The sequence below is a fragment of the Melopsittacus undulatus genome, chromosome 10, assembly GCF_012275295.1.
Source record: "Melopsittacus undulatus isolate bMelUnd1 chromosome 10, bMelUnd1.mat.Z, whole genome shotgun sequence".
Lineage (NCBI taxonomy): Eukaryota > Metazoa > Chordata > Aves > Psittaciformes > Psittaculidae > Melopsittacus > Melopsittacus undulatus.
In genome coordinates this window covers 31092288-31115476 of record NC_047536.1, presented here as the reverse complement: position 1 = coordinate 31115476, position 23189 = coordinate 31092288, and the positions used below count along the sequence as shown (strand labels likewise).

At 48.2% G+C, this 23189-nt stretch overlaps 1 protein-coding gene across 3 annotated transcripts in view; it reads right to left on the bottom strand.

Moving 5' to 3' along the window:
* The window catches only part of DLGAP4 (DLG associated protein 4), a 50753-nt gene that overhangs the window by 6074 nt on the left and 21490 nt on the right, over positions 1–23189 (bottom strand). For 2 of the 3 annotated variants that reach the window (XM_034066624.1, XM_031047036.2), the window contains exon 2: positions 512–1330. Coding sequence is in view for 1 of the 3 variants with exons in the window: in XM_031047035.2 (XP_030902895.2) it covers positions 512–873 (362 nt within the window). In the remaining 2 variants the exon portion in view is untranslated. The remainder of the gene's footprint in view (positions 1–511; positions 1331–23189) is intronic. The other variant, XM_031047035.2, reaches the window with a different exon arrangement.

Sequence of the window (23189 nt, the reverse complement as noted above, 5' to 3'; positions counted from 1 at the left end):
ATCAACAGCTCACTTCCACAGTTAAAGGCTTCCAACAAGAGAAGCAGCAACCTGCTGGGAATTGAGCAGCAAGGAATTGCTCCCTCCTGCCTGCAGTCCTAGGACCATTTTGCACTGCAGCAGCCCATGTTACGTGGATGTCAAGTAGAAGGGCCCACCTCTCAGAAAAGAGTTGTCCCTAGAACAGTGATGGACAAGGAGCAGACTGATGTTAAGTACAGAGCGCAGCCACAGAAGCAGCAAAAGGCCTCTTTAGAGGGACTCACCCAGCTAACAGAGTCCCACTGCCTTATGAGACATTTCATACTAAAAGAAATCCAGTTCTTTCTGGTCTGTTATGGAAAGCCTCTATTGTATTTCACCCCAGGAACACAGGAAGTTAGTTTGACAAGGCAGTTAGTTTCTGTCGCTACTCTGAGTTCAGCTGCACACCTGGTCACACAAAATGCACACGCTAAATGGATGGGTTAAGGACATTCCTTAGGACAAAGGAAAACAAACTATTCCATACTTGTATTCCTATAGACGACAGCTTTCTTTTGGGGATATTCTCCACTTTAGGCTCCTCGTTGGTCAGAGTCCCTTTGTCACTTTTCAAAGTTGCATTTTTCTGAGGTAACTCGGGAGTGTCCCTTGCTGGGGTCACAACGCTCCCCCTTGTCACACTGGGTGTCCTGGTGCTGTCCAAGCTGTCTGAGGAATTGCTGAGTCCTGACTGGCTGGTCACCTCGCTCTTGTGGTCCTGGCTGTCCAGGTAGGTGTCCTGCGCCGATTCAGTGCTGCTCTGCACAGTGACAGAGATGAACGGCTTTGATGTGGTCCGCGGTGGGACAGGAGGTGGAGTCTTTTTATATGCCACTAGGCATGATGAACCTGCAGGAATGGAGGTGGGGAGAACAGAGAATGCAAAAGACAGATTGGGGAGAGAAAAAGAGATACAGCAAGAGAGAAAGAAAAAGCAGGTCAGTCACAACATCCAAGAGGAGCCTCCAAGCAGAAGCTGGAGGCAGAAATGCAGAAACAGCCTACAGCCAGCAGCTCACACTGGTAACCCAAACCAAAGCATAAGGGGAAGCAGAAGGCAGAGCCAGAGCTAGCTTGCAAAAGAAGTTAAAAGGAAAACCATGATGTGTGAAAGGCTGGAAATGGAGAAAAGGAATAGAAAAGCCTCCTAAGAATGCTACAGAGTTTGGCAGGTGTAAGCCTCCACGGTGGGGAAATTTTCTTTGGCTAAACCCTATGTTTTAGTGTCCTAACACAGCCAAGTGTCTCAGCTCTTTGTCCCATCAGTTGACAAGTTTCAGTGTCTGGAGCAGGGTGGTGGTTTTTCCTATAAAAATGGAAAGAAGCCATAAAGTTTGTTAGATGCTGATGGAACAAATGTTTGCAAACTATCTTAAAGCCCTGCTGCTATGCATTAAAGGAAAATATGTCCTCTGATGGCATTCCAAGTGAACAGCCACCAAGCACCCCATGGATGAGCAGTGCCCACAGTCACTGTTACCAGGGCTCTCTCAATAACTCCCTCTCATTGCCACAGCTATGGCAACTTCTGAAGTGGCCAAGTCTTAAGCCCTGTCTTGTACAGTGCAGTGCAGGAACAGCCTGAACAGAGCAACCCTTGACAAGCCATGGCTACACCACCAAAACACACAACACTCATGCTGATGCCTTGCCTTACCGTACCAAGGGGCTATTATCTACAACAAGCAAGAGCCACCCTGATTGTCAGCGGAGAAAACATATCCTTACAATTAAATACCTTGTCTCCCAGTCCACACAGCCGCTGTTCTTCCCCATGGAGAGCACTTGGAATGCCAGCTGCCCGGGACCCCCCCCACCTAACAGCGAGCCTCTGTCATATCACAGCACCCAGAACCCAGGTGCTGGAGGGGTGCAGTGGTGGTGCTGGCGTGTTTAACAGGAGCACAGCTCAGATTTCCCAGCTGCTGTTTACATCCACAGCACTGTAATTGGGGAAAGGAAATCAATTGCTGTCTAATATTGAACACTGCAGCCAGGCAAAACAAGGGGAGGGCAGCACATGAGCACAGAAAGGCAGCAGTTTCCTGGGGACAATCAGTGGTGTTCAGGGTTGATAAACTAGATCCAAATTCATCCTTCCACATACCAAACGACAGTATGAATAGTGTTTGTCCTGCTCTATATACAGAGGGAAACTGCAGCATCCCTGTCTTGTTCCTGTGGACCCCTTTATGCCATCCAGCTCAGCTGAAGAGCATCACACATTTTGCTAGAAGGAAATTATAGAGTACCAACAAAAAATTGCTCCTGTTAACGTACATGTGGTTAAAGGGTTGACTATGGAAGCTGTAAAAACAAGTCTGTGGCTACAGGAAACACTGCAATTGAAACAAAGATCGTAAGCCTTGAAGAACTGGGGATGCTTTAATCAGTGCATTTGCAAATTAATCCCACTGAAGCCTTCTGTAGCCATAAACAAGGACTTCTGACTGCACAGCAAACCCAAAAGCCACATCTTACAATGGGTTTCAAAAGCGAAAGTCAGAGTAAGCTCACCTTGAGCACTCTGCCCTTCTCCCTCAACACAACTCTGACCTAAGTTTCAGTGTTTCGCATATCTGTGGGAAAAGACAAGGTACTGAGGTAGCCAAGAGCATCCTGGTATTCCTGTAGGACAGATGCTTCTGGGCCATTGGAGCAGGCAGCGTGCCCTCATGGCTCAGAGGTCAATGCCACCAGTTTGGAGTGCTCCAGTTGCTGACTTACCCCCTCCAATGGGCTACAGCTCAACAGGGCACGGACCTGCTCTGGAGCTGCTGCAGGTCATTGCCTATTATATTTTAAAGTCAGCTTGTGCTATGATGTGGAACATAACCCACAGGGGCACTGGAGCAGGTACACACCTCAGCACCATCAGCTAAGGTCACTTGTGCACATCAGCCACACTCCACAAAGGTGCAGAGCAACAACACAATATGGAAGTTTCACTTCAGCTTCCAGCTTTGCAGCACTAGACTCTTCCTGCTCATAGGATCTTCCAAGGCTTATTTAAGCAAGCTGTTAGAATTCACAGCTGTGCTGGGGATGATTGATTTTTGAGGCAGGGATGTCTGTTTATAGTCTTCCTTGCATAATTACTTTTAGAAAGCAACATGCTTCCACATTAGCATCTTGCACGGCTGCTCTCCAGGGCTTAGGCAGTACCCACTGGTGTAGCCCCAGCAGAGGAGCTGTGTTTCAGCATTAGCCTGGAGAGCCCTCCTGCGTCCTGGGCCTGCTGTGATCCTCTCCCTCTGCTTCCCAAGAGCCAGGCATTTGCTTCTTGAAAGCCTAAATGTAGGAGTCATAAAAGGATATTAAATCCAGTGTCACCTTAGGAGGCCTCTGTTCAAACACTGTGAGACTGTGCTGACCTCACTGCCTGCCAGCACCAGCAAGATCAGAGCCAAAGTATTTGGGTTTAGATTTAAATATCATAATTGCCCTCAAGTGTGTGTCTAGCATGAAGTGCCCAGTTATTTTGTTGCTGTTGCTGACTCAGGAGAGCCTGGGGATATTTCTAATCATTCCAGTGACTTCAAGGACCTATTGAAGCCATCCTTACTCTGGTTAAATTACCTCAAAGGCTCCAAGCCACAGTCAGTTGTGAAGGCGAGTCAGGCTGCTCTCAAACACATTAGCAGGGCTCAGACTGCTGTCACTTCCCTGCATCCCTCCTTTCTCCCTAGGAAGAGCTGAACAAATGATGTTTCCTCATGCATAAAGCAACATGCTCTGAAATAGTCTCTCCTATTACAAGGCAGCCTCATTTGTCAAGTGGAACAACCCAGTAATCTTGCACTGTCATTGGCATTATCCCCTCAGAGATTTTGGGCCCATGTTTACCCCAGGGTCTCATGGAAGGAGGTGCATTTAGAGCAGTTTTCAGAGCAAAGGGAACTGGAACAGCCACATTCCAAGCAGCCTGACCTCTGATTTTCATCAACTCAAAGAACACTTCAAGGTTGGAATTATAACAAATCATGGAATGCTTTATTTGTAGAGTCCAAGTAAGTAATCCACAGTTATAGTTCCCACTGAAGACAACACAGATACTCACTGATTTTTATGAGTTCACAGCAATCACTTCCAACCTTATTTTTCTGCTAAAGCAGGTTTCCAGCCTTCATGGCCATGGCCAAACAGACAGGCCTCCTCGAATCTGTATATGGCCTATTTAGAAGCTGTCTGAGCATTCTGCAGATTGAAGGTCAATTCCTGCATTAGAGGCACAGATGAGAAACCTACCTGAATTTTATTAGTCAAGAAGTACCTATTTCCATCTAGACAAAGATGGGGAATCCTTGTGAAGATGCCACCTCCTGCTCTGAAAGGATTAATGTCTTCAGAGCACTAAAGCAATTTTAGACGTAGTCTTACACTGCTTAAACAAAACCACACTCCTGGAAAGCCACGTTACATGACTGCATTTCAAGAGACTGTTCATGGAAATGCTATAAATACCCACACTCCCTGAGCACCTTCCCTTCATAAATCTTAGTAGCACTCATCTTTGAAAAGGAAAAACCTCACCTTGATACTACACAAAGAGGTACCTAACAGGGATATACGTTACTGACTAAGCTGGGGACCCTCCTGCCATAGTCCTTATTCCACTGAGCTCCAGCCTATGCCAGCAGCATCCCAGAGTGAGCAGCTCACCCACCTTACAGCCCAATCTGTGCACTGCCTCCATAGAGACCTACAGAGCAGCCAGCCCAGCAAAACCCTTCTGAAGCTCTCAGATAACAGGAGAAACATTTTAGCACTTCACCAGCTCCCCATAGCCCTCAGGTCTGCTTACTGTACCTGCTGTTTGTGTATAATCACAGAGCTGAGAAGCATAGCCTGGCTTGTGTATAAGCCACACAGAGCACGGGCCAGGTGCTCCTCCCAAGCACCACCACCATTTGTGCTCTCTGGTCACCCATGACTGAGATGCCTTCAGGGTGACCTGCGGCATTAACTAACAGCATTGAGTAACTGTGCTGGGTGGACTGCACAGGGCAGGCAAGGGCAGCAGCTCAGGACTTCTCATTAGAGACCCATATCTGTACATTGGGTGTGAGCAGAAACCTGTAACCAGTGAAGGAAAACCTGAGTTTTGGGATCTCTTCACACAAGGGACTTTGTATTTTTCAATGTCCCAGAAGTTTGAGCTTCTTGGAGATACTCTGATTTGTAATTCCAAGCAATGTTTGAGCAGAGAAATTTTAAGTACTTATACACTGAAAACTATTCACTGGGAAGGCCACTTGTAGAAGGTCACAAATTTAAGAGGCATCAGATGATACCACCCAAGAATGCTGTGGTTTATCTTGCACTGCTGGCATTCTGGTGTGCTCATCTCCCCATTGCAGCACAGATTCAGCCTTACAGTAAGGACCTAACAGATAGAACAGACAACACCAGCCACAGACACACCCAAACCCCTCTGCAGCAACTATTACTGGGGCTTCTATTTGTATCCCACCCTGTCCAAAGTCATTTTCAGCACAGGTTTTAAAGCACATTGGAGGCAACTCCACCCCGCTCCACAGCTGTGCATCCAGCAAGCTGTCCATCTGTCCTGTGGGACTCAGGCAGGGCTCCAGTCCAGCACAGTGCTGTTAAGGAAGCATTCCCTTCTGCTCCCTGCCCAAGATGTGAATTCATTCGCAAGAACCAAGATCCCCAGAACCAACCATCCTGCCTCAAGAAGTCACTGGGAGGAGAAAAGCCGTGAGCGTGGTCCTAGGAGAAGCAGAACTGCAGCTCTGAAGGTGGGGGTACCTGATCCCCAGTGACAGGGCCCCCACCAGCCTCTCACCTATGAGCTTATTGTTATTTACTGGTGGCACAGAGTTTTCAACAAAGGAGATGAAGGGAATGGCTCACCAGTTCAGCGTGCCTTTGCTCTGTATTGGAATTAGGCTGTGCTTATTCCCCCAACACCCTCACTAATGAAGGCTGACACTCAATGAGCTTAATACACCCAGAGATGCGAAGCAGCACAGCTAAAGGGACCCAAGCCCACCGTGTGCACCAGAGTGCCCAGTCTCTGTGCTCCTCTGCTAATGCCACTTTCTCTGCAAGTTTTACTTAGGATAATGGCAGCATACACAGGAATCCAGGGCATAAGTATGAATCAGACATGAACTAGCCAGTGCCACCAGCTCACAGGAGGCTTTCCTTCTCCCTGCTCCAGCAGTGGATGTTAACCAACCTGGTGTCCCTCTGCAAAGTGGCAAATGGCATGGACCAGAGTTAGGTGTTTAGAGGAGACACTCATATAAAGAATGACTGAGAATCCTCCCCTTATCAACTTCTACAGCCATCTTTAAGTGCACCAAGGGTATTAGCATCAATCTTCAAAGTGTTTAGGAAAGCTAGTGTAATTAGACAGCTCTTACTAGTTTTTCTCTAAGCTAGCAGTTTCTAGAATATCCTGCAGAAGTGAGTTCCACCAGCTCATTATGCACTGCAGGAAATATCCTTCCCATTTGCCATCGCTTTCTGTAACACCACATCACTCAGAGGATGGCATACGCAGATGCTTTCAACTCGCTTCTGTCACTGCAGAAGTCCAGGGAATCTGAACACACCTCCACAAAGTCACACCCAGTCAAAACCATATGGCTAGAAACCATGCAGCACCACTTGGTAAACCAAGTCTCTTCTTACCTATGTCAAAGCTCAGCAGCTTGAGCTCGCTATTTTAGGGATATTCTGACCACTAAAGCACAAGACCAAGTCACTCCCAAACACTTGAGCACATTGTATCAAAGGAGACACATTGCAAGCTTTCAAGTACAGGATGGAAGCTGCACCCTGAGCACAAAAGGGCAACAACCCAACTGCTTGCCCTTCCAGAAAGGGGAATTTGCCCATTAGGCAGGGTACAAAAGACACAGTTATTCTGTAGTACTTCCCCACATACCCTCCTTTCAGGCCAGGAACCATCCTCTAAGGCCACCAGAAACCCATCTCACTTCTTGCGCAAGACCCTTCTACAGTTGCAGGAACACAAAGAGCTCCAGTAGAGCACAACTACACCTAAAGCTTTTGGGCATCTGAGCCCACTGACATGAGTTTGGGTCTATGGTGCTTGGGGAACAGCAGGAAGTTTCTGCAGAAACTGCACAGTTGCTGAGGCAATGTTGGCATGTTCCCACCAACAGACACTCATGGAAGCAGCGTGGATGAGTTACCATTACTTAAGTGTACCATTTAAAACACTGTTCACAGAAGAGCTGGCCAAGAGGGTGCTGAAAACACTGATGTCAGCCAGCAGCTTGTCAACACAGACTGCGATAACAGGAACAGGCCTGTACTGGTGTCAGCAATAGCCTAGTTCCCCCAGTATAAGTGGGGCTCCTAAGGGACTGCTTCATCCCCAAGAACAGAAGCCGCAGTGATTCTTTAGCCTACCTAGATCATCCAGGAATCGCCACCATTGCTGCTGATGAACTTCAGGGTAAGAACTGATTTCTCCATCACTTCATTCAGCATCAAGATTTTTATCAGTTTCCAGTTACTGCATCCCAAATTTTACCTGATCCAGACAGGGAATTGCTGGCATCTGCTATTCCCACTCACCCACAGGACGATATTCCAGCTGTCTGAGGCAGCAGCGATGCCACCAGGCACAGCAGAGGTGGTTTTGCCAGAACATTATGAAAAACCCTCTCCACACCCAGATGACGAGAAAGTCTTTGTAAGCTACAAACAAACCCCACCCTGTACCCACAGGGCCAGAGAAGCACATGTGTCAGCAGATGAGGAGACAATGCAACACGGCCTCGGTGCAAGGATGATGGGGAAAGCACAGGCTGAACAGATATCTTCCCATGCTTATCCAGCCTAGAAGAACCTAACCCTTAGCCAAGACTGTCTTTCCACTTGGACATTTGCTGTCAGGCAGCCAGCACCCAGGATTTACATCTTCAAAGCTACAATGAGGAGGTTTTAATAGTCAAATCCAATTGAAGCTATTTCCTTCCTTAAGTATGTACAAACCAAGATGTGGCAACATTATGCTAATGCTGAAGAATCAAAGTCAAAATTGCTGGGAAATGGCTGTTGGCTGAGGCACAAGCTTTGCATGTTAGAGAAAGCTGATCCATATTCACAATTTAACATGGCATTAGTTACAAGATTAAAAAGTATCACATGAACCCACACAGAAAAGGCTACAGCAGGTTGCTCCCTCCCTTCATTAGCATTACATTTGAGACAGTGGTTAGTGCTGCACCAACCAGAACAAGCAGCACTGCAAACCTCCCATTGATCTGAAGAGGCAAGGCAAGTCCTTAGAGCTGGAGCAGGCAATTAAGCAAATATTCCAACCCTCTAATCCTTTTGGGTAGGATACTAGGAAGCTTTTGAAAGCAGAGCTGTTATCATTGCTTGGATTTCTGAATGCTCCCACATGAGCGAACCTATGGGTACCACAAAGCCGAGCTGACCTCACTAGCTAAGCACAGAGGTATGCAAAGAGCAGTGTGTGTCCCCAGTGATGCTGAGCACACTGTTCTCCCACAGGCCAAGAGTGCTCAGCTCTGATTTCTCAAGAATTTCAAATATCACAAGCACTTGCAGAACAATAGTCCCTTCTGCCATCCTCCAAAGGGAAGGGGTTTCCGGAATAAACCCAGCACTTTCTGGAATACTTCATTCCAGGAATCAAGCATGCCAGCTGACAAAGGAGCTACTGTCCAGGCTCCAGCTCTGAAATGAAAGAGCACAACAAATCCTAAGTGGGAACTGAGTCTTCTCCAAGCACATCTGAGGCTCTAATATCTGTGACCTAAATAGCTTCAAGCTACCAACAAGTCATCATCTTTACATCTCTGTTTGCTTTTATTGCAGGCTCCAAAACACCAAGTTCCTGGTTCACAGGCCTGAAGTCTCTGTAATCTTTAAAGTTCAGAGCCCAAACCATCACTTTTCAGCCACAAATATGGGTAGCAGGAGGTCTGGCTTCATGTGTGCAGTACCTGTTCACCCACACCCATGTTCATCTGGTCCTCCAGCCTGCAGAACCTGCCATAAAGGTACTCTGAAGATCTAAGACTATTAACTAGAAAAGGGACACAAGGGAGAGGCTGGGGAAGAGCCCCACCACATCCACTTAACAGACTCAGTTTATAGGCAGCAAAATGAAAGGCACTGTCTCAGTTCCACTGTTCTCATGCCATTTGGTCTGCCACAGCACCCTCAGGACCTGTCCTGCTGTTTGGAATTCAGGATCTGGCACCATGAGTCCCCTGGCCTTCCAAGCAGGGTTAACAGTAAAACCCAGTCTCCACCAAAAGCATTCAATACCACTGCAGCATCCCCTGCTGCTTTCAGGAACCTGCTCAACTGCAGAAGAAACTATTTTCCTGCCTTGAAAGCTTGTGCCAGGAGACTTCCTGGCTTCATTTCCCACCTTGCTTATTTATTCCTGCTTCCAAATGATGATCTCTCCCTTTGCTCCTTTCAAGTTCTCAGTTGTACATAGCTCCAGCTACAAAAGAAACACCACCCAAACCAAACCTGGAGATCCTAGAGCTGTTCTGCAGGATATTCCAAGAAGCTTCCTCCCGGGACTCCACCTGGAAACACTAAATACCAACAAGCAGGTGAAGCACTGACACTAATGGAAGAGGTTAGTGTGACAGGGTGGGCAAGAGGAAACAACCACTGATTTAGAGTGGCTTGAGGAAAGGGATGAGAATGATCTTGAGTCAGACTGGTTTGAAGTTATTCCAGCAAGAGACAGGTTACCAGGAGTGAGCTCCTTGCTGAAGCACAGCTATGTCACCTTCCTGAAAGACTGTTTCCTTGATCTCCTGGAGCCGGATGGGCCTCCAGGAGAGACTGCTAAAGACACAGCACCCCAGCTAGTCTTTATCCAGACAGCTGTAAATGTATGGCATGAGCAGGCTTTCCACACTGGCTTGTTTAGCCTTGAAAGAAGCCCATCCACAATCTTCTTTTTCCTGCTCATTTTCAGCTTCCTCTCCTGGCACATCCAACAGTCTCTCAGGGCTGTCAGAGGCACCTGCACTCAAACAAGCAGTGCTGAAAATCAGTTGATTGCAAAGCCCCTGCTTCAAACAAGCACAGAATCCTTCTGTCAGTTATGGAGGAATCTAACCTGTAACTAAACTGGTGCCACGGAAAAAACACAGGATCTGCTGGACTCAGTTTGACAGAAAACATCAGGCACAGACCAAAACTAATGTAACAGCTACACTGGGACGAGTCCTGCTTCTCGTATCAGAAGCTTACTATAGCTAAAGTTCTGTAAAGCAAATGACAGAGCTTTTTGCTAGAGGTCCCCAGAGTCACAACCCTATCAAACAGGTACCAGTCCTCTGGAGAATATGATCCCAGGTTTCAGCAAGCAGGTGATGGGACTGTTGCTGATCATGTCCATACCCATCTCTTCCCTTTTCCCACAGCCCCTCCCTACAGTCCGAGCATTCAGGCAGCTGACAGAGCACAGAGGTGAAGACAACTCTAACTCATACAGGCCCAGAAGTTCTTCCTGCAAGGGCTGGATGGAGCCAACAAGTTCAAACTGTTCCTTGCAGAGACTTCACACAACCAAAGGCAAACTGGGTTTGGACAAAACCAGCTCAGACATTCCAAATAGCTCCTGGGAGCAAGGAGTCACCTCGCAGCAGTGCTTGGGGGTGGCCTGACCTTGCTCCCACACAGACACTAAGTTTATCACCTTAGTGATAAATCCCACCTCTATGTTCCTCTGCAAATCCAAGCCAGACTCTCTGAAGATCACCCAAGCCTGGATGTATTTCTCCTCTTGGCCACCTCCCCACACTTGGCCAGGGAACAATTTTAAGCTTGAAACAGAAGTGCATTCAAGCAGCCACTCCTTGTCCCTGCAGTTGTCCAACACCAAGACTGGCTGTAGGATGAAATTCATAGCAACAGCAGCTTACCCTTCCAGATGAAATACTGATCTTTGGCTGCAGTGCTTTCCAGGGCAGCCACCAACCCAGCCTTTGCTGTGTTTAGCTCTAAGGGATTGCTGAGGACATAGCTGCGCTGGCTATCCAGCATAGACTGGCACCATGTCAGCTGCTCAAGGGTGAGTCCAGCAAGTGCTTTCACCTTATGTGGCCTTACAAAACCAGAACCACCAGATAAAAATAAAGCTGTGATCACAGAGATGCAAATCTAGAGCAGCATTTAATTTGTGGAGCACAGGAAGTTTGGGGTCAAGGAGAGCGTATGCAGCAGCAGGTCTCCAAGTGTCTGCTCCAGGGGTTCACTTGCCAGAAGGATCCTCCATCAGTCAGAGCAAGATTATGGCAAAGATACACCAGGAAGCAGCACCTCCAAGGGAGGGACACAGCTGGGATGGAGACTGCTCTGTCCTTAGCACTTGAGTCTGAACCACAGACCTGCCCCCAGGCACATACCCTCAGCTCATACACACCTCAGTGGTCCCAGCATTGCCTGTAAGAGGATGGCTCAGGGTCACTCCTGATGTCTGTGACACCCAGACTGTGAAAGGAGCCAACCCAATCCCTATGCTCTCCTGGAAAGCACTTTCAGGAAAACACTCAGGCTGTACATGTACCAGAGCCACACTTTCAGAGGAAGACATACCCAGTCAAGTTTCCTGGGTCTCAGCCATTCCAAAGAGTTAAGACCGAAACACTAGATACTGACTGAAGATACTTTGTGATCATAGTAAGCAACAACACACCACAAAGGTCCATCCTTGGGGAAGAAAGCTGCTCAGAAATCTCAGCCAGGGTTGAGATGGAGGTCAGTGGACAAGGATGACTGTACCAGAAATCTCCTCTGCGCAGCTGCTGGCAGCCAAGCAGCAGAAATGCTGTGAACCTGCTGTCAGTAAGAGAATGATCCAGCAGGGAAAAGCGCTGTCAAGAAGCTGAAGAAAGGGGGTGTTGAAACTGCTCCCATTGCACAGGTTAATGGAGACCTTGAGTGCACACTGTGAGAATTAGTTTTCCTCCTCAATATATCTAAAGAGGCAACTGTGTTCTCAGCTCTGTCACTACATGACAGCAAGAGAAAAATCTCCTTTATGTCCAAACAGCCTTTCAAAGGCCAAAGCCAACCAGAAGAGCTTCTGAAAACAAATTAACAGTCCTGTGGCAAGGGAAAAGGTGGGACAAGACCAAGGACATGTGTTTAATTTTCAAGTATCCGATTTCTATTGTCATCTAATGGCACCAACCTGGGGAAGAGCTGGAAGCTCTCCTGCTTGCTCCAGCTCTGACTGAGCATTAACCTCCAGTCAGAAGGGCTGGTATGTTCCAGCCTTGCAGTAACCCACTTACAGAGCTGTGTGTGGACCATTCGCCCACCACTGACTATGGGGCTGCTGCTCTACCTGTTCTGGTGAGGATCTGAGCACTAGCTGAATGAGGATCATCCTCTTGCTGACTTCCAGGGAGGCAAACAGAGTGCCTAGGACAGCCTTTCCCACACAAGTTCCATTCCCCATGTACTAGGGCTAGCGTCTTCAGCACAGTCATCACACCAAGAATGAATCCAATCTTCAGACAGGGATGTAAAGCTGCTCTATTACTGCCCCAGACATCCAGAAGACCCAGGATGCCTATGAGATGACAGCAGACAGCCACACTTCATACCAACCTAAGTCCTGAGATGGTGAAAACAACTCTGCATTAAAGCAACGATAGGAAGAAAAGTTCAACCCCATTTCAGCAACAGATTCAGTTCTTCCATTTTTCTAGCTGTAACCAAGATGCAGATACAGCTGAGGAAACAAAACAGAAACAAGTTATTTTGGATAGTGTTTTGTAAACAGATGCACAGCCAGTTATCTAACCATAGGAACATGAGTGTGAGCAGGCTCTGAGAGGGAGCAGAACACTCACAGGTTATACAGCAGCAAGCTTTGAGAAGCTTGCACCATCTTCATCAGTAAATTTCCATGAGTCTGCAACATCAGTATCTTATGCTGCAAGACACCTGGAAGAATTTAAGTGCCATCTCCCTTGGGTACCATGGGATGGTTCCCTCCTACTTCAGCTACTAACAGTCACAACCATGAGGACAGTTAAGAGGAGGTATTGCTACAGCTAACTTAATTACATTAAATGACAAGAGATCTGACTCAACTGCTATACAGCCTGGTTGCAAGCTAATCCCTGTAGCAGGGATGCCTTATCCTTGGGGAAAGGGTGTAACAACACAAGTGAGTCACCGCTCACAGAGCAGGACACCACTTCAACATAATTTATGCCAGGACAGCCTATTGATTTCAGTACGATCTGTCTGCCCTGGCAGGCTTCATACCAGAGAGACATTTACTTTGGGTGGTTTAAAAGGCTATATACAGCTTGCTCAGGCACCAAAGAGCAAGAGAACAAAGAACTGAGCAACATGAAAAGTAGGGTCTTCTGCACAAGTTAACAATGCAAGTGTCAGGGTGTATGAGACAGAAGACCATAATCCACACCTGTGATATCAAAGGACACACTGAACATAGAAGCCAAATATTAGATGTGCAGCACAACAGAGAATATGAACTTGGCCACACTGTGACCACACTGCTCAGTGCAACACAAGTGTGACAACAACAGAGCCAAGGGAGAGCAGCAGAGTGCAGAGCTGGGAGCAGAGCACGCAGTGCTACAAAGGCAGGTCAGAGCCAAAGCCCTTTCCTGCCACCTCCACCTTACAGCAGTTCATGATTCCCCACCACACTGTGCTGAGCAGCCTGAAACTCCAGTTGTTATTGCCCGAGACCACACACTGGGTGGGCACACACAGACAGAGACCCACAACTCCTGGGAGTTGTCAAGAATGTGCTGGGAAGTTCAGAACCACCATCCAAACTAAACCAACTCTTTGGTTTACTGTGAAAGACTCCAGCCCCATCTTTCTCTTTGCTCACTTCTGCAGGGATCCTGAAGTAGATGCATGGCTTAATGTTAACACAGCTTGATTTTACACAATCACTGGAAGCCTCTCACTACCACACTGCCACTTTTTGCACCAACAGTTACATTCTAGGATGTTCTGTCCTTTGCCTGTCCAGCCAGATTGCAACAGTAGCCCTGCCTGCTATGCATGAAGCACTCTGACCACAGAGGAAAGCACAAGAACATTTAAAGCTAGAGATGGGTTCCGGTAAGCAAATGATCTTGAAGTTCTCAAGTCCAGGATGTTATCAGAGAATGCACTCAGGAATGCAAGGACAGAACTGCCTTATGGTTTAATTCAGCAGTCCCTGCCTTAGGCTTTGGTTCTTGCATATTAGATACAAAAAGCTTCAAAACATTAAAGTTTTGTCACTTTTATATTTCACATATACAATGTACATTCTCTGTGCATTAGTATCAATCAGAACAGTCATTAGTATCTTATTAGTTATGCTTGTGTGAGAGCAGTATAGTGCAAAGAGCAACAGCAAAGAATAGTGACTGCTCCTGAAATTTGAAAGCTATCAGTGTGGTTGTGGTAGGTATAAGTCAGACTCCATCCCACCATGTTCCGCTGTCATTTTGAGTGTTCAGCCACTTAACAGAGAGGGAGGTTGTTGTCCTGTTGTCTATCTGAAGGTGCCAGGGAAAAAGACAAACTGAACCCAAGAGCAAAACAGGAGGCACAACCTGAACCTGCAGGCGCATCACACTTTAAACCCCCCCAAACCACAACTAAGCGTAAGCTTCCCTACATCAATACAACCCATTGTCCCCCTTCCATCCTTCTTACTGCTAGTGAGTGCTGTAGACACCTCTGTGCAGCCTGACAAGGTGCACAACAGCACTTGCTGCCTCTCAAGGCGAGAAATACAACCACAAACTCCAGACACAAACAGTTTAGCAACTACACTCTAAGGAGCATGTGCAGACCTGCAATCACAGCCCTTGAACTTGGTCATTTCCAGGATCTCTGGGAACAGCGGTCCTGGCACCTAACAGGCTACCAAGCACCAATTCAGATGTGTTATTAAGCAACATGTTTCCTGGAAGTGTTCAGCAATACTAGGAAAATTCCCTAATCAGAAACTCCTTACTAAGGAAATTCACTCATTTTATCAATGAAACTTCACCATCAAACCAGCTAAGAAATTTATTCCTAAGTCTCACCTATAATGATTCTATAAGAGGAAAACTGAACTCTAGTTTTCAGATACTGGAACATGGTGAAACTGCGGAGACCAGAGTTCAATACGTACAAGTTCACTGCAGAACATGCAAAGTTCCCCCTTTGGCAGATACCGCTGGACTACTTCTTTCCTACATCTGTGATTGTAGCTGTGTAAAAACCCCAGTTCTGATCCTTACCACTTAGAGATACAGGAAAATGACAACCAAAGCATCAGCCCACAGAGCTGAGAGCTGCAGCACTTGGTTCACAGCAAGAGACTCCACTAGCAACCTACTGACCCTACTCACCGGACCTTGATGCATTACACAAGACAGACTCCAAGACAACACAGCCAGCAGCAGCCACACTCAATCAAGAGCAGTGCCAAGGCTGATGTGCATCAGCCGTGGTATGGATGAACAGGCTCAGAGAACCTCAGTGTAAGAGGCCAACTGAACAGCATCCACTGTCCTTTCAAATTAGTTAGTAGCTGTTAGTAGCTAGAAGCCAGCTGCATGGAGAAAGCAGACAATATGTGACCACAGGTCTGTCCTTGTCACAGCACAGCACACATAGGTTCTCTTAAACCAGCACAAACCTGTCCATGAAAGCTTAAGCACAAGGGGTGGCTCCTGGGGATGCTGCAGGAGGTCACACTGCCTCTGTGGGCAGGTGTGCAGGTTTGCAAACCCACTTACTAGCTGTTCACAAGCTGCTTGTAATCCTGCAAACAGGATTAAGCACCGGTTTTAACACTGTTGAACTGACAGTTCAGCTTCCAGCACAAGGAGTTGGTCTGGCAGCATTACCCAGCTATGCTTCCCTTCCATCTTTAAAGCTTCTCACTGTTGTCCAAACCACAGTGCAACAAGTCTGCCCAAAATATGCAAATCCCACTGACACAGCAGTGATTCACATCCTCCAAGTGTGTCACTACTGGCTGCACAAGGAGACCTTTCAGATTGAAAGCCAAGCACCACCCTCGTCCACTTTGTGTTTCCCCTGCATGTGACAAAGCATCAGTAAGCATGCAGAGCCCAGGCAAGCACAGACCTTGGTTCACCAACGTATCTTCCTTCTGCTGAGGTGTTAGGAAACAATGGACAAGACTTGAAGAGCAAATTTTAGTTTAAAGCAAACAGAAGGACTCTCATCTTTTGCCACTCACTGACCAGCAGCTATCAAGAGGTACAGACACACCAAAAAGAAAGGCCTATTCTTGTCATTCTGAAGCACAGCAGCTTACCTTGACGTATCCCACACATTATCTAACTTCACTTTTAGTCATTTACTTAAGAGCATCTGCTCTGTAAGTTTGCTTTGGACACAAATCTGTACTTTGTTAACCTCCGTCTCTGGTCTGCAGGAGCTCCCTTTCCCTTTGATCAAGTGTACATGGCCACTGCTGCTACAGGATCAGGCAGCTCTAGTTTCAAAGTCATTATCAGAGATAACACAAACCAAAGGGATTTTCGTCTCCAGGTGCTGGCTTGCAGGATGTGCTCTGTTGACTTACAATCTGAACAAGCACTTGGTGTCACAAGCAAGTGCAGCCGAAAGAATGCCTGAAACTCCAGTGCTGGAATGATGCCCAGGCAAGCTTGTAGCAATTTTCCTACCTTATCTTTCAGGCAGGAATGCCACTTCCCTTGATATCTCAGATCTATTTTGCAGGCTTACCCTCAAGTGCCCACTTGCTCTTCCCTAGTAACTTGGATGCTGCTCACCATCCTATAGGTGACCACCTTCTACAAAGGTATCTTTTAAAACTGGTTTGAATGACAGGTACATGCCTTATGGCTGAATTCCAGAGAACTCAGGAGAAGAGCACATTCATTTGCAGGACATTAGGTTTGACGTTTCTCTTCCTATCCTCAAGTACTCAGCCTACCTTAGCTAACACCTGTGTTTCATTCTGCAAGTGCATCATTACAGGTGCCAACCAAGCCAGTCTGAGGGACTCAAGAAACCTGCAAGTACTGCAGGAAGGAACCCAGCAGCAGAGATCATACAGTGGTCAGGTTATCTGATGTACACTTGGCATTCAAACCTGCCAAAAGTCATCACTGGCAAAAGAACAGAGCAACTGAGAATATCAGACCATGGACTCACCCACAGAATTACCCCCAGTTCACCCCCCTGGGGCACAAGCAAGTTTTGGGGATAAGGAATTCCATGCAGAGTCTTATTGTGAAAGAGTAAGCTATTACATGAGCAACTTGCTGTGAAATGAAGGAATTTGTTGGAGTTAACAGTGTTTAGAGTAGCCCACAGGTTGAAGGCTTGTCTTAGAAGGCCTAGTTTCTTTCTAGGAAGCAATCTATTCATAGCCTTTAATGGAAACTCCCAAATACTTTGGAATTCACTGATTTGCTGTATTAAGGGAAGCTTCATTTTACCCTTCCCATAGATAAGGCAGTTTTCTACACACACTGAAAACTGAAAGCATGCTAAAAATATACCTGAACTTACAAACCATGCACCATTTGTCAATGAGCTTTTAACTCTTCCTGAATGAAATCTGCCTCCAACTGATAAAGATCCTAAATAATTTCAATCTTAGACCTTCTTGCATTCATTTTCTCCTCTAGAGTACCTCTAGTGCTAGAAGTCTTAAGAGTCAAGGTAGCCTTGGTGTGGGTTGCCTGTAGCAATCAGTGTTAGGAGAACTAAAACACTTCCTGCCCTGTACAGCTTTTAACCAATGCTGGTTATAAAGCAGGGTTAGCATCTCTGGCCAGACAGGTAGCTAATTTAAGATCAACAGCACTACAAATAACCACAATTCAAATGCAATTGGTCCTTCAGTCACATTTGCTCCCTAAGAAGGACAAGTATCAAAGGTTCTAAGGGAACAGACAAAGTGAAACGCATTTTGCCTTCATGCTATGAGCTGCTCTAGCCTTTCATCTTAAAAGCCCAGCAGTTCCCAAGATAAATTAGGAAGAGGAGTCTGTCAGCAGAACTTCTGAAAACCAGTTCTGATCCTTGCAGGAAAACAGCCAGGAATTTCTCTCGCCCTGAAAAAGTCAGCTTGTTTCAGCTTCCATATTCCATGCAATTTTATCTCTTTTGTCTGAATACAAGGCTGCCTAAAACAAGGAAGGCACAAGGGAGAAGATGTACTATTGTGCTTGCCAAGCAAGTGCCAGCCTTGATAGATTACACTGAGAGCAGCCCAAGCCAAAGCGTGCAGGTGCAGTGCATGAGGTTCCTGCTGAGTCGGGGGCGGGGGGAGCACCCAGCAGTGTGAGAGCTTCAGATACACCCCACAAACAGGGACAAATCCAAATGCCTCCTCCCTAACATCAGACTAATACAGACAGAAATGTTAAAGACTACATGCTTCTCTGTGACAGCCAAGGCAAAGCCCCTTTATCAAAAGGGGCAAGTTGGAAAGCATTAGCTACCTGCTTACTAAGCCAGGCACTGCAGAGCATCCTGCCTCCCATTAGTCAGTATTTGAGCAGGCTGTTACAGCTCAAGACATGGCATCAAGCACACTCTGCCATACTCTCAAAGAGACCCCTTACAAGAACATGGATAAAGCTGAGGACTAACGCATGGGAGAGATCCCACAGAGCAAAACACAGTCTTTGCAGTGTAAGTTTCAGGAAATAGGCAGCAAGTTCCCAGCATTTTAGCAAAGAGCAGAATTAAGCTAAGAAAGAAACCCAGTTCTCAACTATGTTACCATCTCCGAGCTCGTACACGAGGTCATACAAGTTAAATGCTGTTGGCTTTCACCATCTCATCTCATAGCTCTCAGCAGCCCAGTTAACCCCATTATCTGTTTAAATATTCCCACAGTGGAAACAACTGCCTCAGAAGTGTTGGAAAGGCAAGAGACTCTAAAACATTCCTCAAACTGCCACCCCTTGTGACATATCAGCCTCTCCGACTGATGGCAGGGCTAGACAGACAGGCTCAGTACACCTGGTACCCAGCCACAGGAGCTGGAACCTGTCCTGGTGTGACTGGAATGCAGCCGAGTGGGTACTCGGGTTTGTAGCATCACAACTGGTTGTTAACAGGGCTCAAGTGAAGCAGCACAGCAATAACTGGACACTTTGGGCTTCCTGCCATGTACTTAGTTCAAATAAGTGAGCTCAACAAGAGGCAGGGCAGTGAAAGTAGTTTCAAGAACGTGGTTATATTACACCTCTTCCATCATCGCTTCTGAAGCAACAGCCTTAAAATCACAGCTGTAATTCAGGCTCACTTAAAAGCTCTATACCCCTGAAACCTACTGTGCTCCCAGCTATTGATTACGAGGCTGGATGGGATGAGGCGAATATTAGGAATTGCCTCCCAGCCACCTCTCAGTGATGCTGCAGCTCATGACATCACGATCATCTCCATGGTGACAGAGTAACACTGATTAATCCAAACAGGAGGAGGCCAATTAGAACAAGAAAGCTCTTTTGTGGTTGGAAGCCTCGTAATTGCCAGAAATAAGAGAAGCTGCTGTAGAAGTACATCGTTCCACAATGAAAACCTTGCTTTTAAGTTTGCCAGGTGAGCCTAAAACCCCCAAAGCACAGCCAAGTATAAAAAGAATCCCTTCTGGCCTGGAAAACCCATGATATCTTTCCCAGCACAGCCTGTTCTTTAGTGCTGGGATCTAGCTAGATCATTTTTCCTCCCCCCTCACGACAAGTTCTCCTTCCCATTGTAACCTGCCCACATGTTTAGGAGGCTTCTCAGCCCACCACACTCAAGTAAAGCTCCCAAGTGCCTTTCAGCTTGCTACAATTAGCATCACATGCATGTGTGGGGGGAAGAGACAAAAGAAACCAATCTAAGACCACTGATCTGCAGTGACTCATGCCAGCTAACACTCCACCTTCAAGGATTATTAAGCACACTCGGGATTTGAAATAGGTCATATGAACAAGATCTGGACCCTCTGCTTATCTAAGCCATACATATTGTTTTCAACCTGCAAATCAATAACACAAACAGAAGAGCAGTCTCTGCTAGTGTAAGTTATATTGTTACCATGCTGCTGAGGACATGTTAAGCCAAATCTGCCTCCCTGACTCATCTCTGCTCTCCACTCTACAGCACCTGTTAGTCAGGCAGCACTTGCTGCAGTCCCAGGGCTGTTCTGGTTCTCTTCTGCAATTCAATGGGGAAGAAAGGAATGAAAGACAGAGGTTCCTAATACTGGGCATGCAGAGTCTGGGCAGTCATCAGGTTTTGTGATAAGGGGCACAGCTGGCTAAAACTCTAACTGAGCCAACTTGAAAAGAAGTGATGCTGAAAGGCACCACACCATGAGAATTCACATAAAGCAGATGTAACAGATGTACCCCCAGCTGTGGCAGCAGCAGCTCTCAGTCATAAGAGTCTTCATACACTCCACATCTACAGGCTCCTACCTCAGCCTGCTAAATTATTTCACACACAACTGCAGGTCTTGAGTTAAGGCATTACCAGTGACCAGGGTTACTGCCAGGATCCACTGAGCCATCCTGTGGCACGGGACAGCAGGACTTCCTCAAATCACTGCTACCAGACACTCACATTCCAACACACCCCCTTCTGCAGGACAGCACCCAAGCAGCTCTGGCTTTCACAAGCTACATTTTTACTCTGCAAATAGGCTTTAGCTCACTTTTCTTTAGTTCATTCTGGCCTGGTGTTCCTGGTACATGAGCTCATTCACCCAGAACCGCAGTCACATCCACCTGGTGTCTGAACATACCATCACCCTTACCCGAAGCATGTTTCCTAACTGAGCAAGAGCTTGGAGAGAGGAGAAAACATGGATTTGTTTGAGCCAGGCCTCGCAGCACTTAGAAATCAGCTGCAGCAGGGAAAGAAACCTGAGGGAAGCAGAAATAACAACCCTGGCAATAACCAGCCTCTAATTTTAGAGCTGTCTCTGCCAGCACCCAAGATATTGAGAGCCCTGAAACAAGTAAATCAAAGGTAAGCTCACAAACAGCAGTGCCAGAAGAAAGCAGACAGTGCTTCAAAGTCTACCGCTGTCACAACACCCGCAGCCCAAATGGCTGGCCCTGTTCTGTCCTTTGATTTGAGGCGGCCTCATTAGTCTGATCTCTTTGCTCCATCACAGCAAGCTCATGGAATTTCATGAACCCCACCGGAGCTGTGTGCTGGGGGAGCTGTCATAGAAAGCACAGTTGCTCTGGGCCCGTGGGGGGACATCATCCACTGCTATCGGGGACTGGGCACAGCAGTTTGAAGAGGGGAGAAGAGGGGCTCCTCATCCCTGCCTGTTACAACTTGCTGTATTTAATACCCAAGGCACAGGCTGGGGAGCGCTCCCCGGCAGGCCTGGCAGCCCGCGGCCCCTCCAGCCCGGCCACCTCCCCAGGCACAGCGGCCCGAGCAGGAGGGGCCCGCACCGGAGCAGCGGCCCCGCTCCGCCCTGGGCGAGGCTGGAACGGCCCATGCGGGCCTCGAAGGGCCCCTCATCCGCATCGGCCCGGGCCGGCCGCGGGGTCAGGGCAAGCGCCGCGGCTCCGCCTCGGTCACCGCAGCGGCCCCGGGGCCCTGGAGCAGGAGCAGGCCCAGAGCCCGGGCGCTTCCCTCGCCCTACGGCCTGCTGCAAAGAGCAGCGGCCGCAAAGCGCGGGCGGCGTGAGCGCAGCGGCGCGGGCCCGGGCCTCGGGGGCCGCCGCTGGGACCGGGCCGGGCCCGCTTCGGGACACAGGAGGGAGGGAGGGCACCGGGCAGGGCCAGCAGCGCGGCCGGGTCAAACACAGGCTTCGCGGACACCGCAGGGCCGGGACGCCCTGACACCGGTTCAAGCAGCCGTGAGAAACCCCCTTCGGGCTGCATCTCCCCACTGCAGCCCGGGCCGCTCGGCACCGGGACGGCTCCTGCTCGCTGCCGCCCGCCCCGCAGCCCTCACACAACGGGCACTGCCTCCCTCTTCATAGGGTCACAGCCTGGTTTGTGCTGAAGGGACCTTAAAGCTCATCCGGTTCCAACCCCTGCCATGGGCAGGGACCCCTTCCACTGCAGCAGCTGCTCCAAGCCCCTGTGTCCACCCTGGCCTTGAACACTGCCAGGGATGGGGCAGCCACAGCTTCTCTTAACCCTGCAGACCAGGCAGTCCTGATGCCGCACTGACTCTGTCCTCTGAAGCACTACGAGAAGGGGCTAAAGCATCCCACAGCCAAAGGCGGGGATGCCCCAGCCGCTGCCCGCAGTGAACAAGCAGATCAGGTGAAACAGACCGGCCACAGCCAAGCCATCCTCTGAAAGCACACACAGCAGCGGGCACGCCCTGCACAGCTGACAGGGAACGTCTGCACCAGCAGCTACACAGGCAATACAACTGAAGACATCCATACAAGCTGTTTCTTTCCCTTCGGCCACAGCCCCAATTTCCCCCATCAGCCCGATTCAGTGTTTGACTTCAGCATGAATGACTCCTGAGCGAGTAGGGCTGCAAGATCCTGCTTTGGCAGCCTCCTCTTAGCAACCCAGAGCATTTTGCAGCACTCATCTCCAGTGAGCACGTTAACAGCACAGCGATAAAAGCTAATGTGTGGTGTATTACCACTATTAGAAGCAGCAGCCTCCAGAATGCCCTAGAAGATTGGAGGGTGACAGTGAGATGCAGGGACTGGAGCCTGGTGCCAAGCACAAAGACCAGCAGCAGCAGCGCCATGGCCGAGGGAACAGGCTGCACCCAGGATTCCGCTGGTCAAAACCTTGCCTTTCTCACACTGCAAATTCAGGTTCACTGAAACTCAGTGCTTGCAAAGCAAAACAGCTACTTTGACCAGGGCTCAGAGGTGCAATCACTGTCCAGCACTCTTATTCCTAAGGGATCAGAATAAGCAGCTGCTCAGGCACTGGGAAAAGCTCTCCAGCTCTATTCTACTCGTACCCACCTCCCCAAAGCCACCTTCTCCCTGGAAGGTCCCAGCCCACACTGCACGAGGCTGGGCACTGCACCAGCTCTGCATCACCAGGGAGCTTGCTCTGCTCAGTAGCAGCGCTGAGGCACCAGAATTCCCAGCCCAGGACTGCTGCTGGAGCAGCAGCTCAGACGAGAACACACTGGGCATCGTTCAACAGAGCGCACCAAAA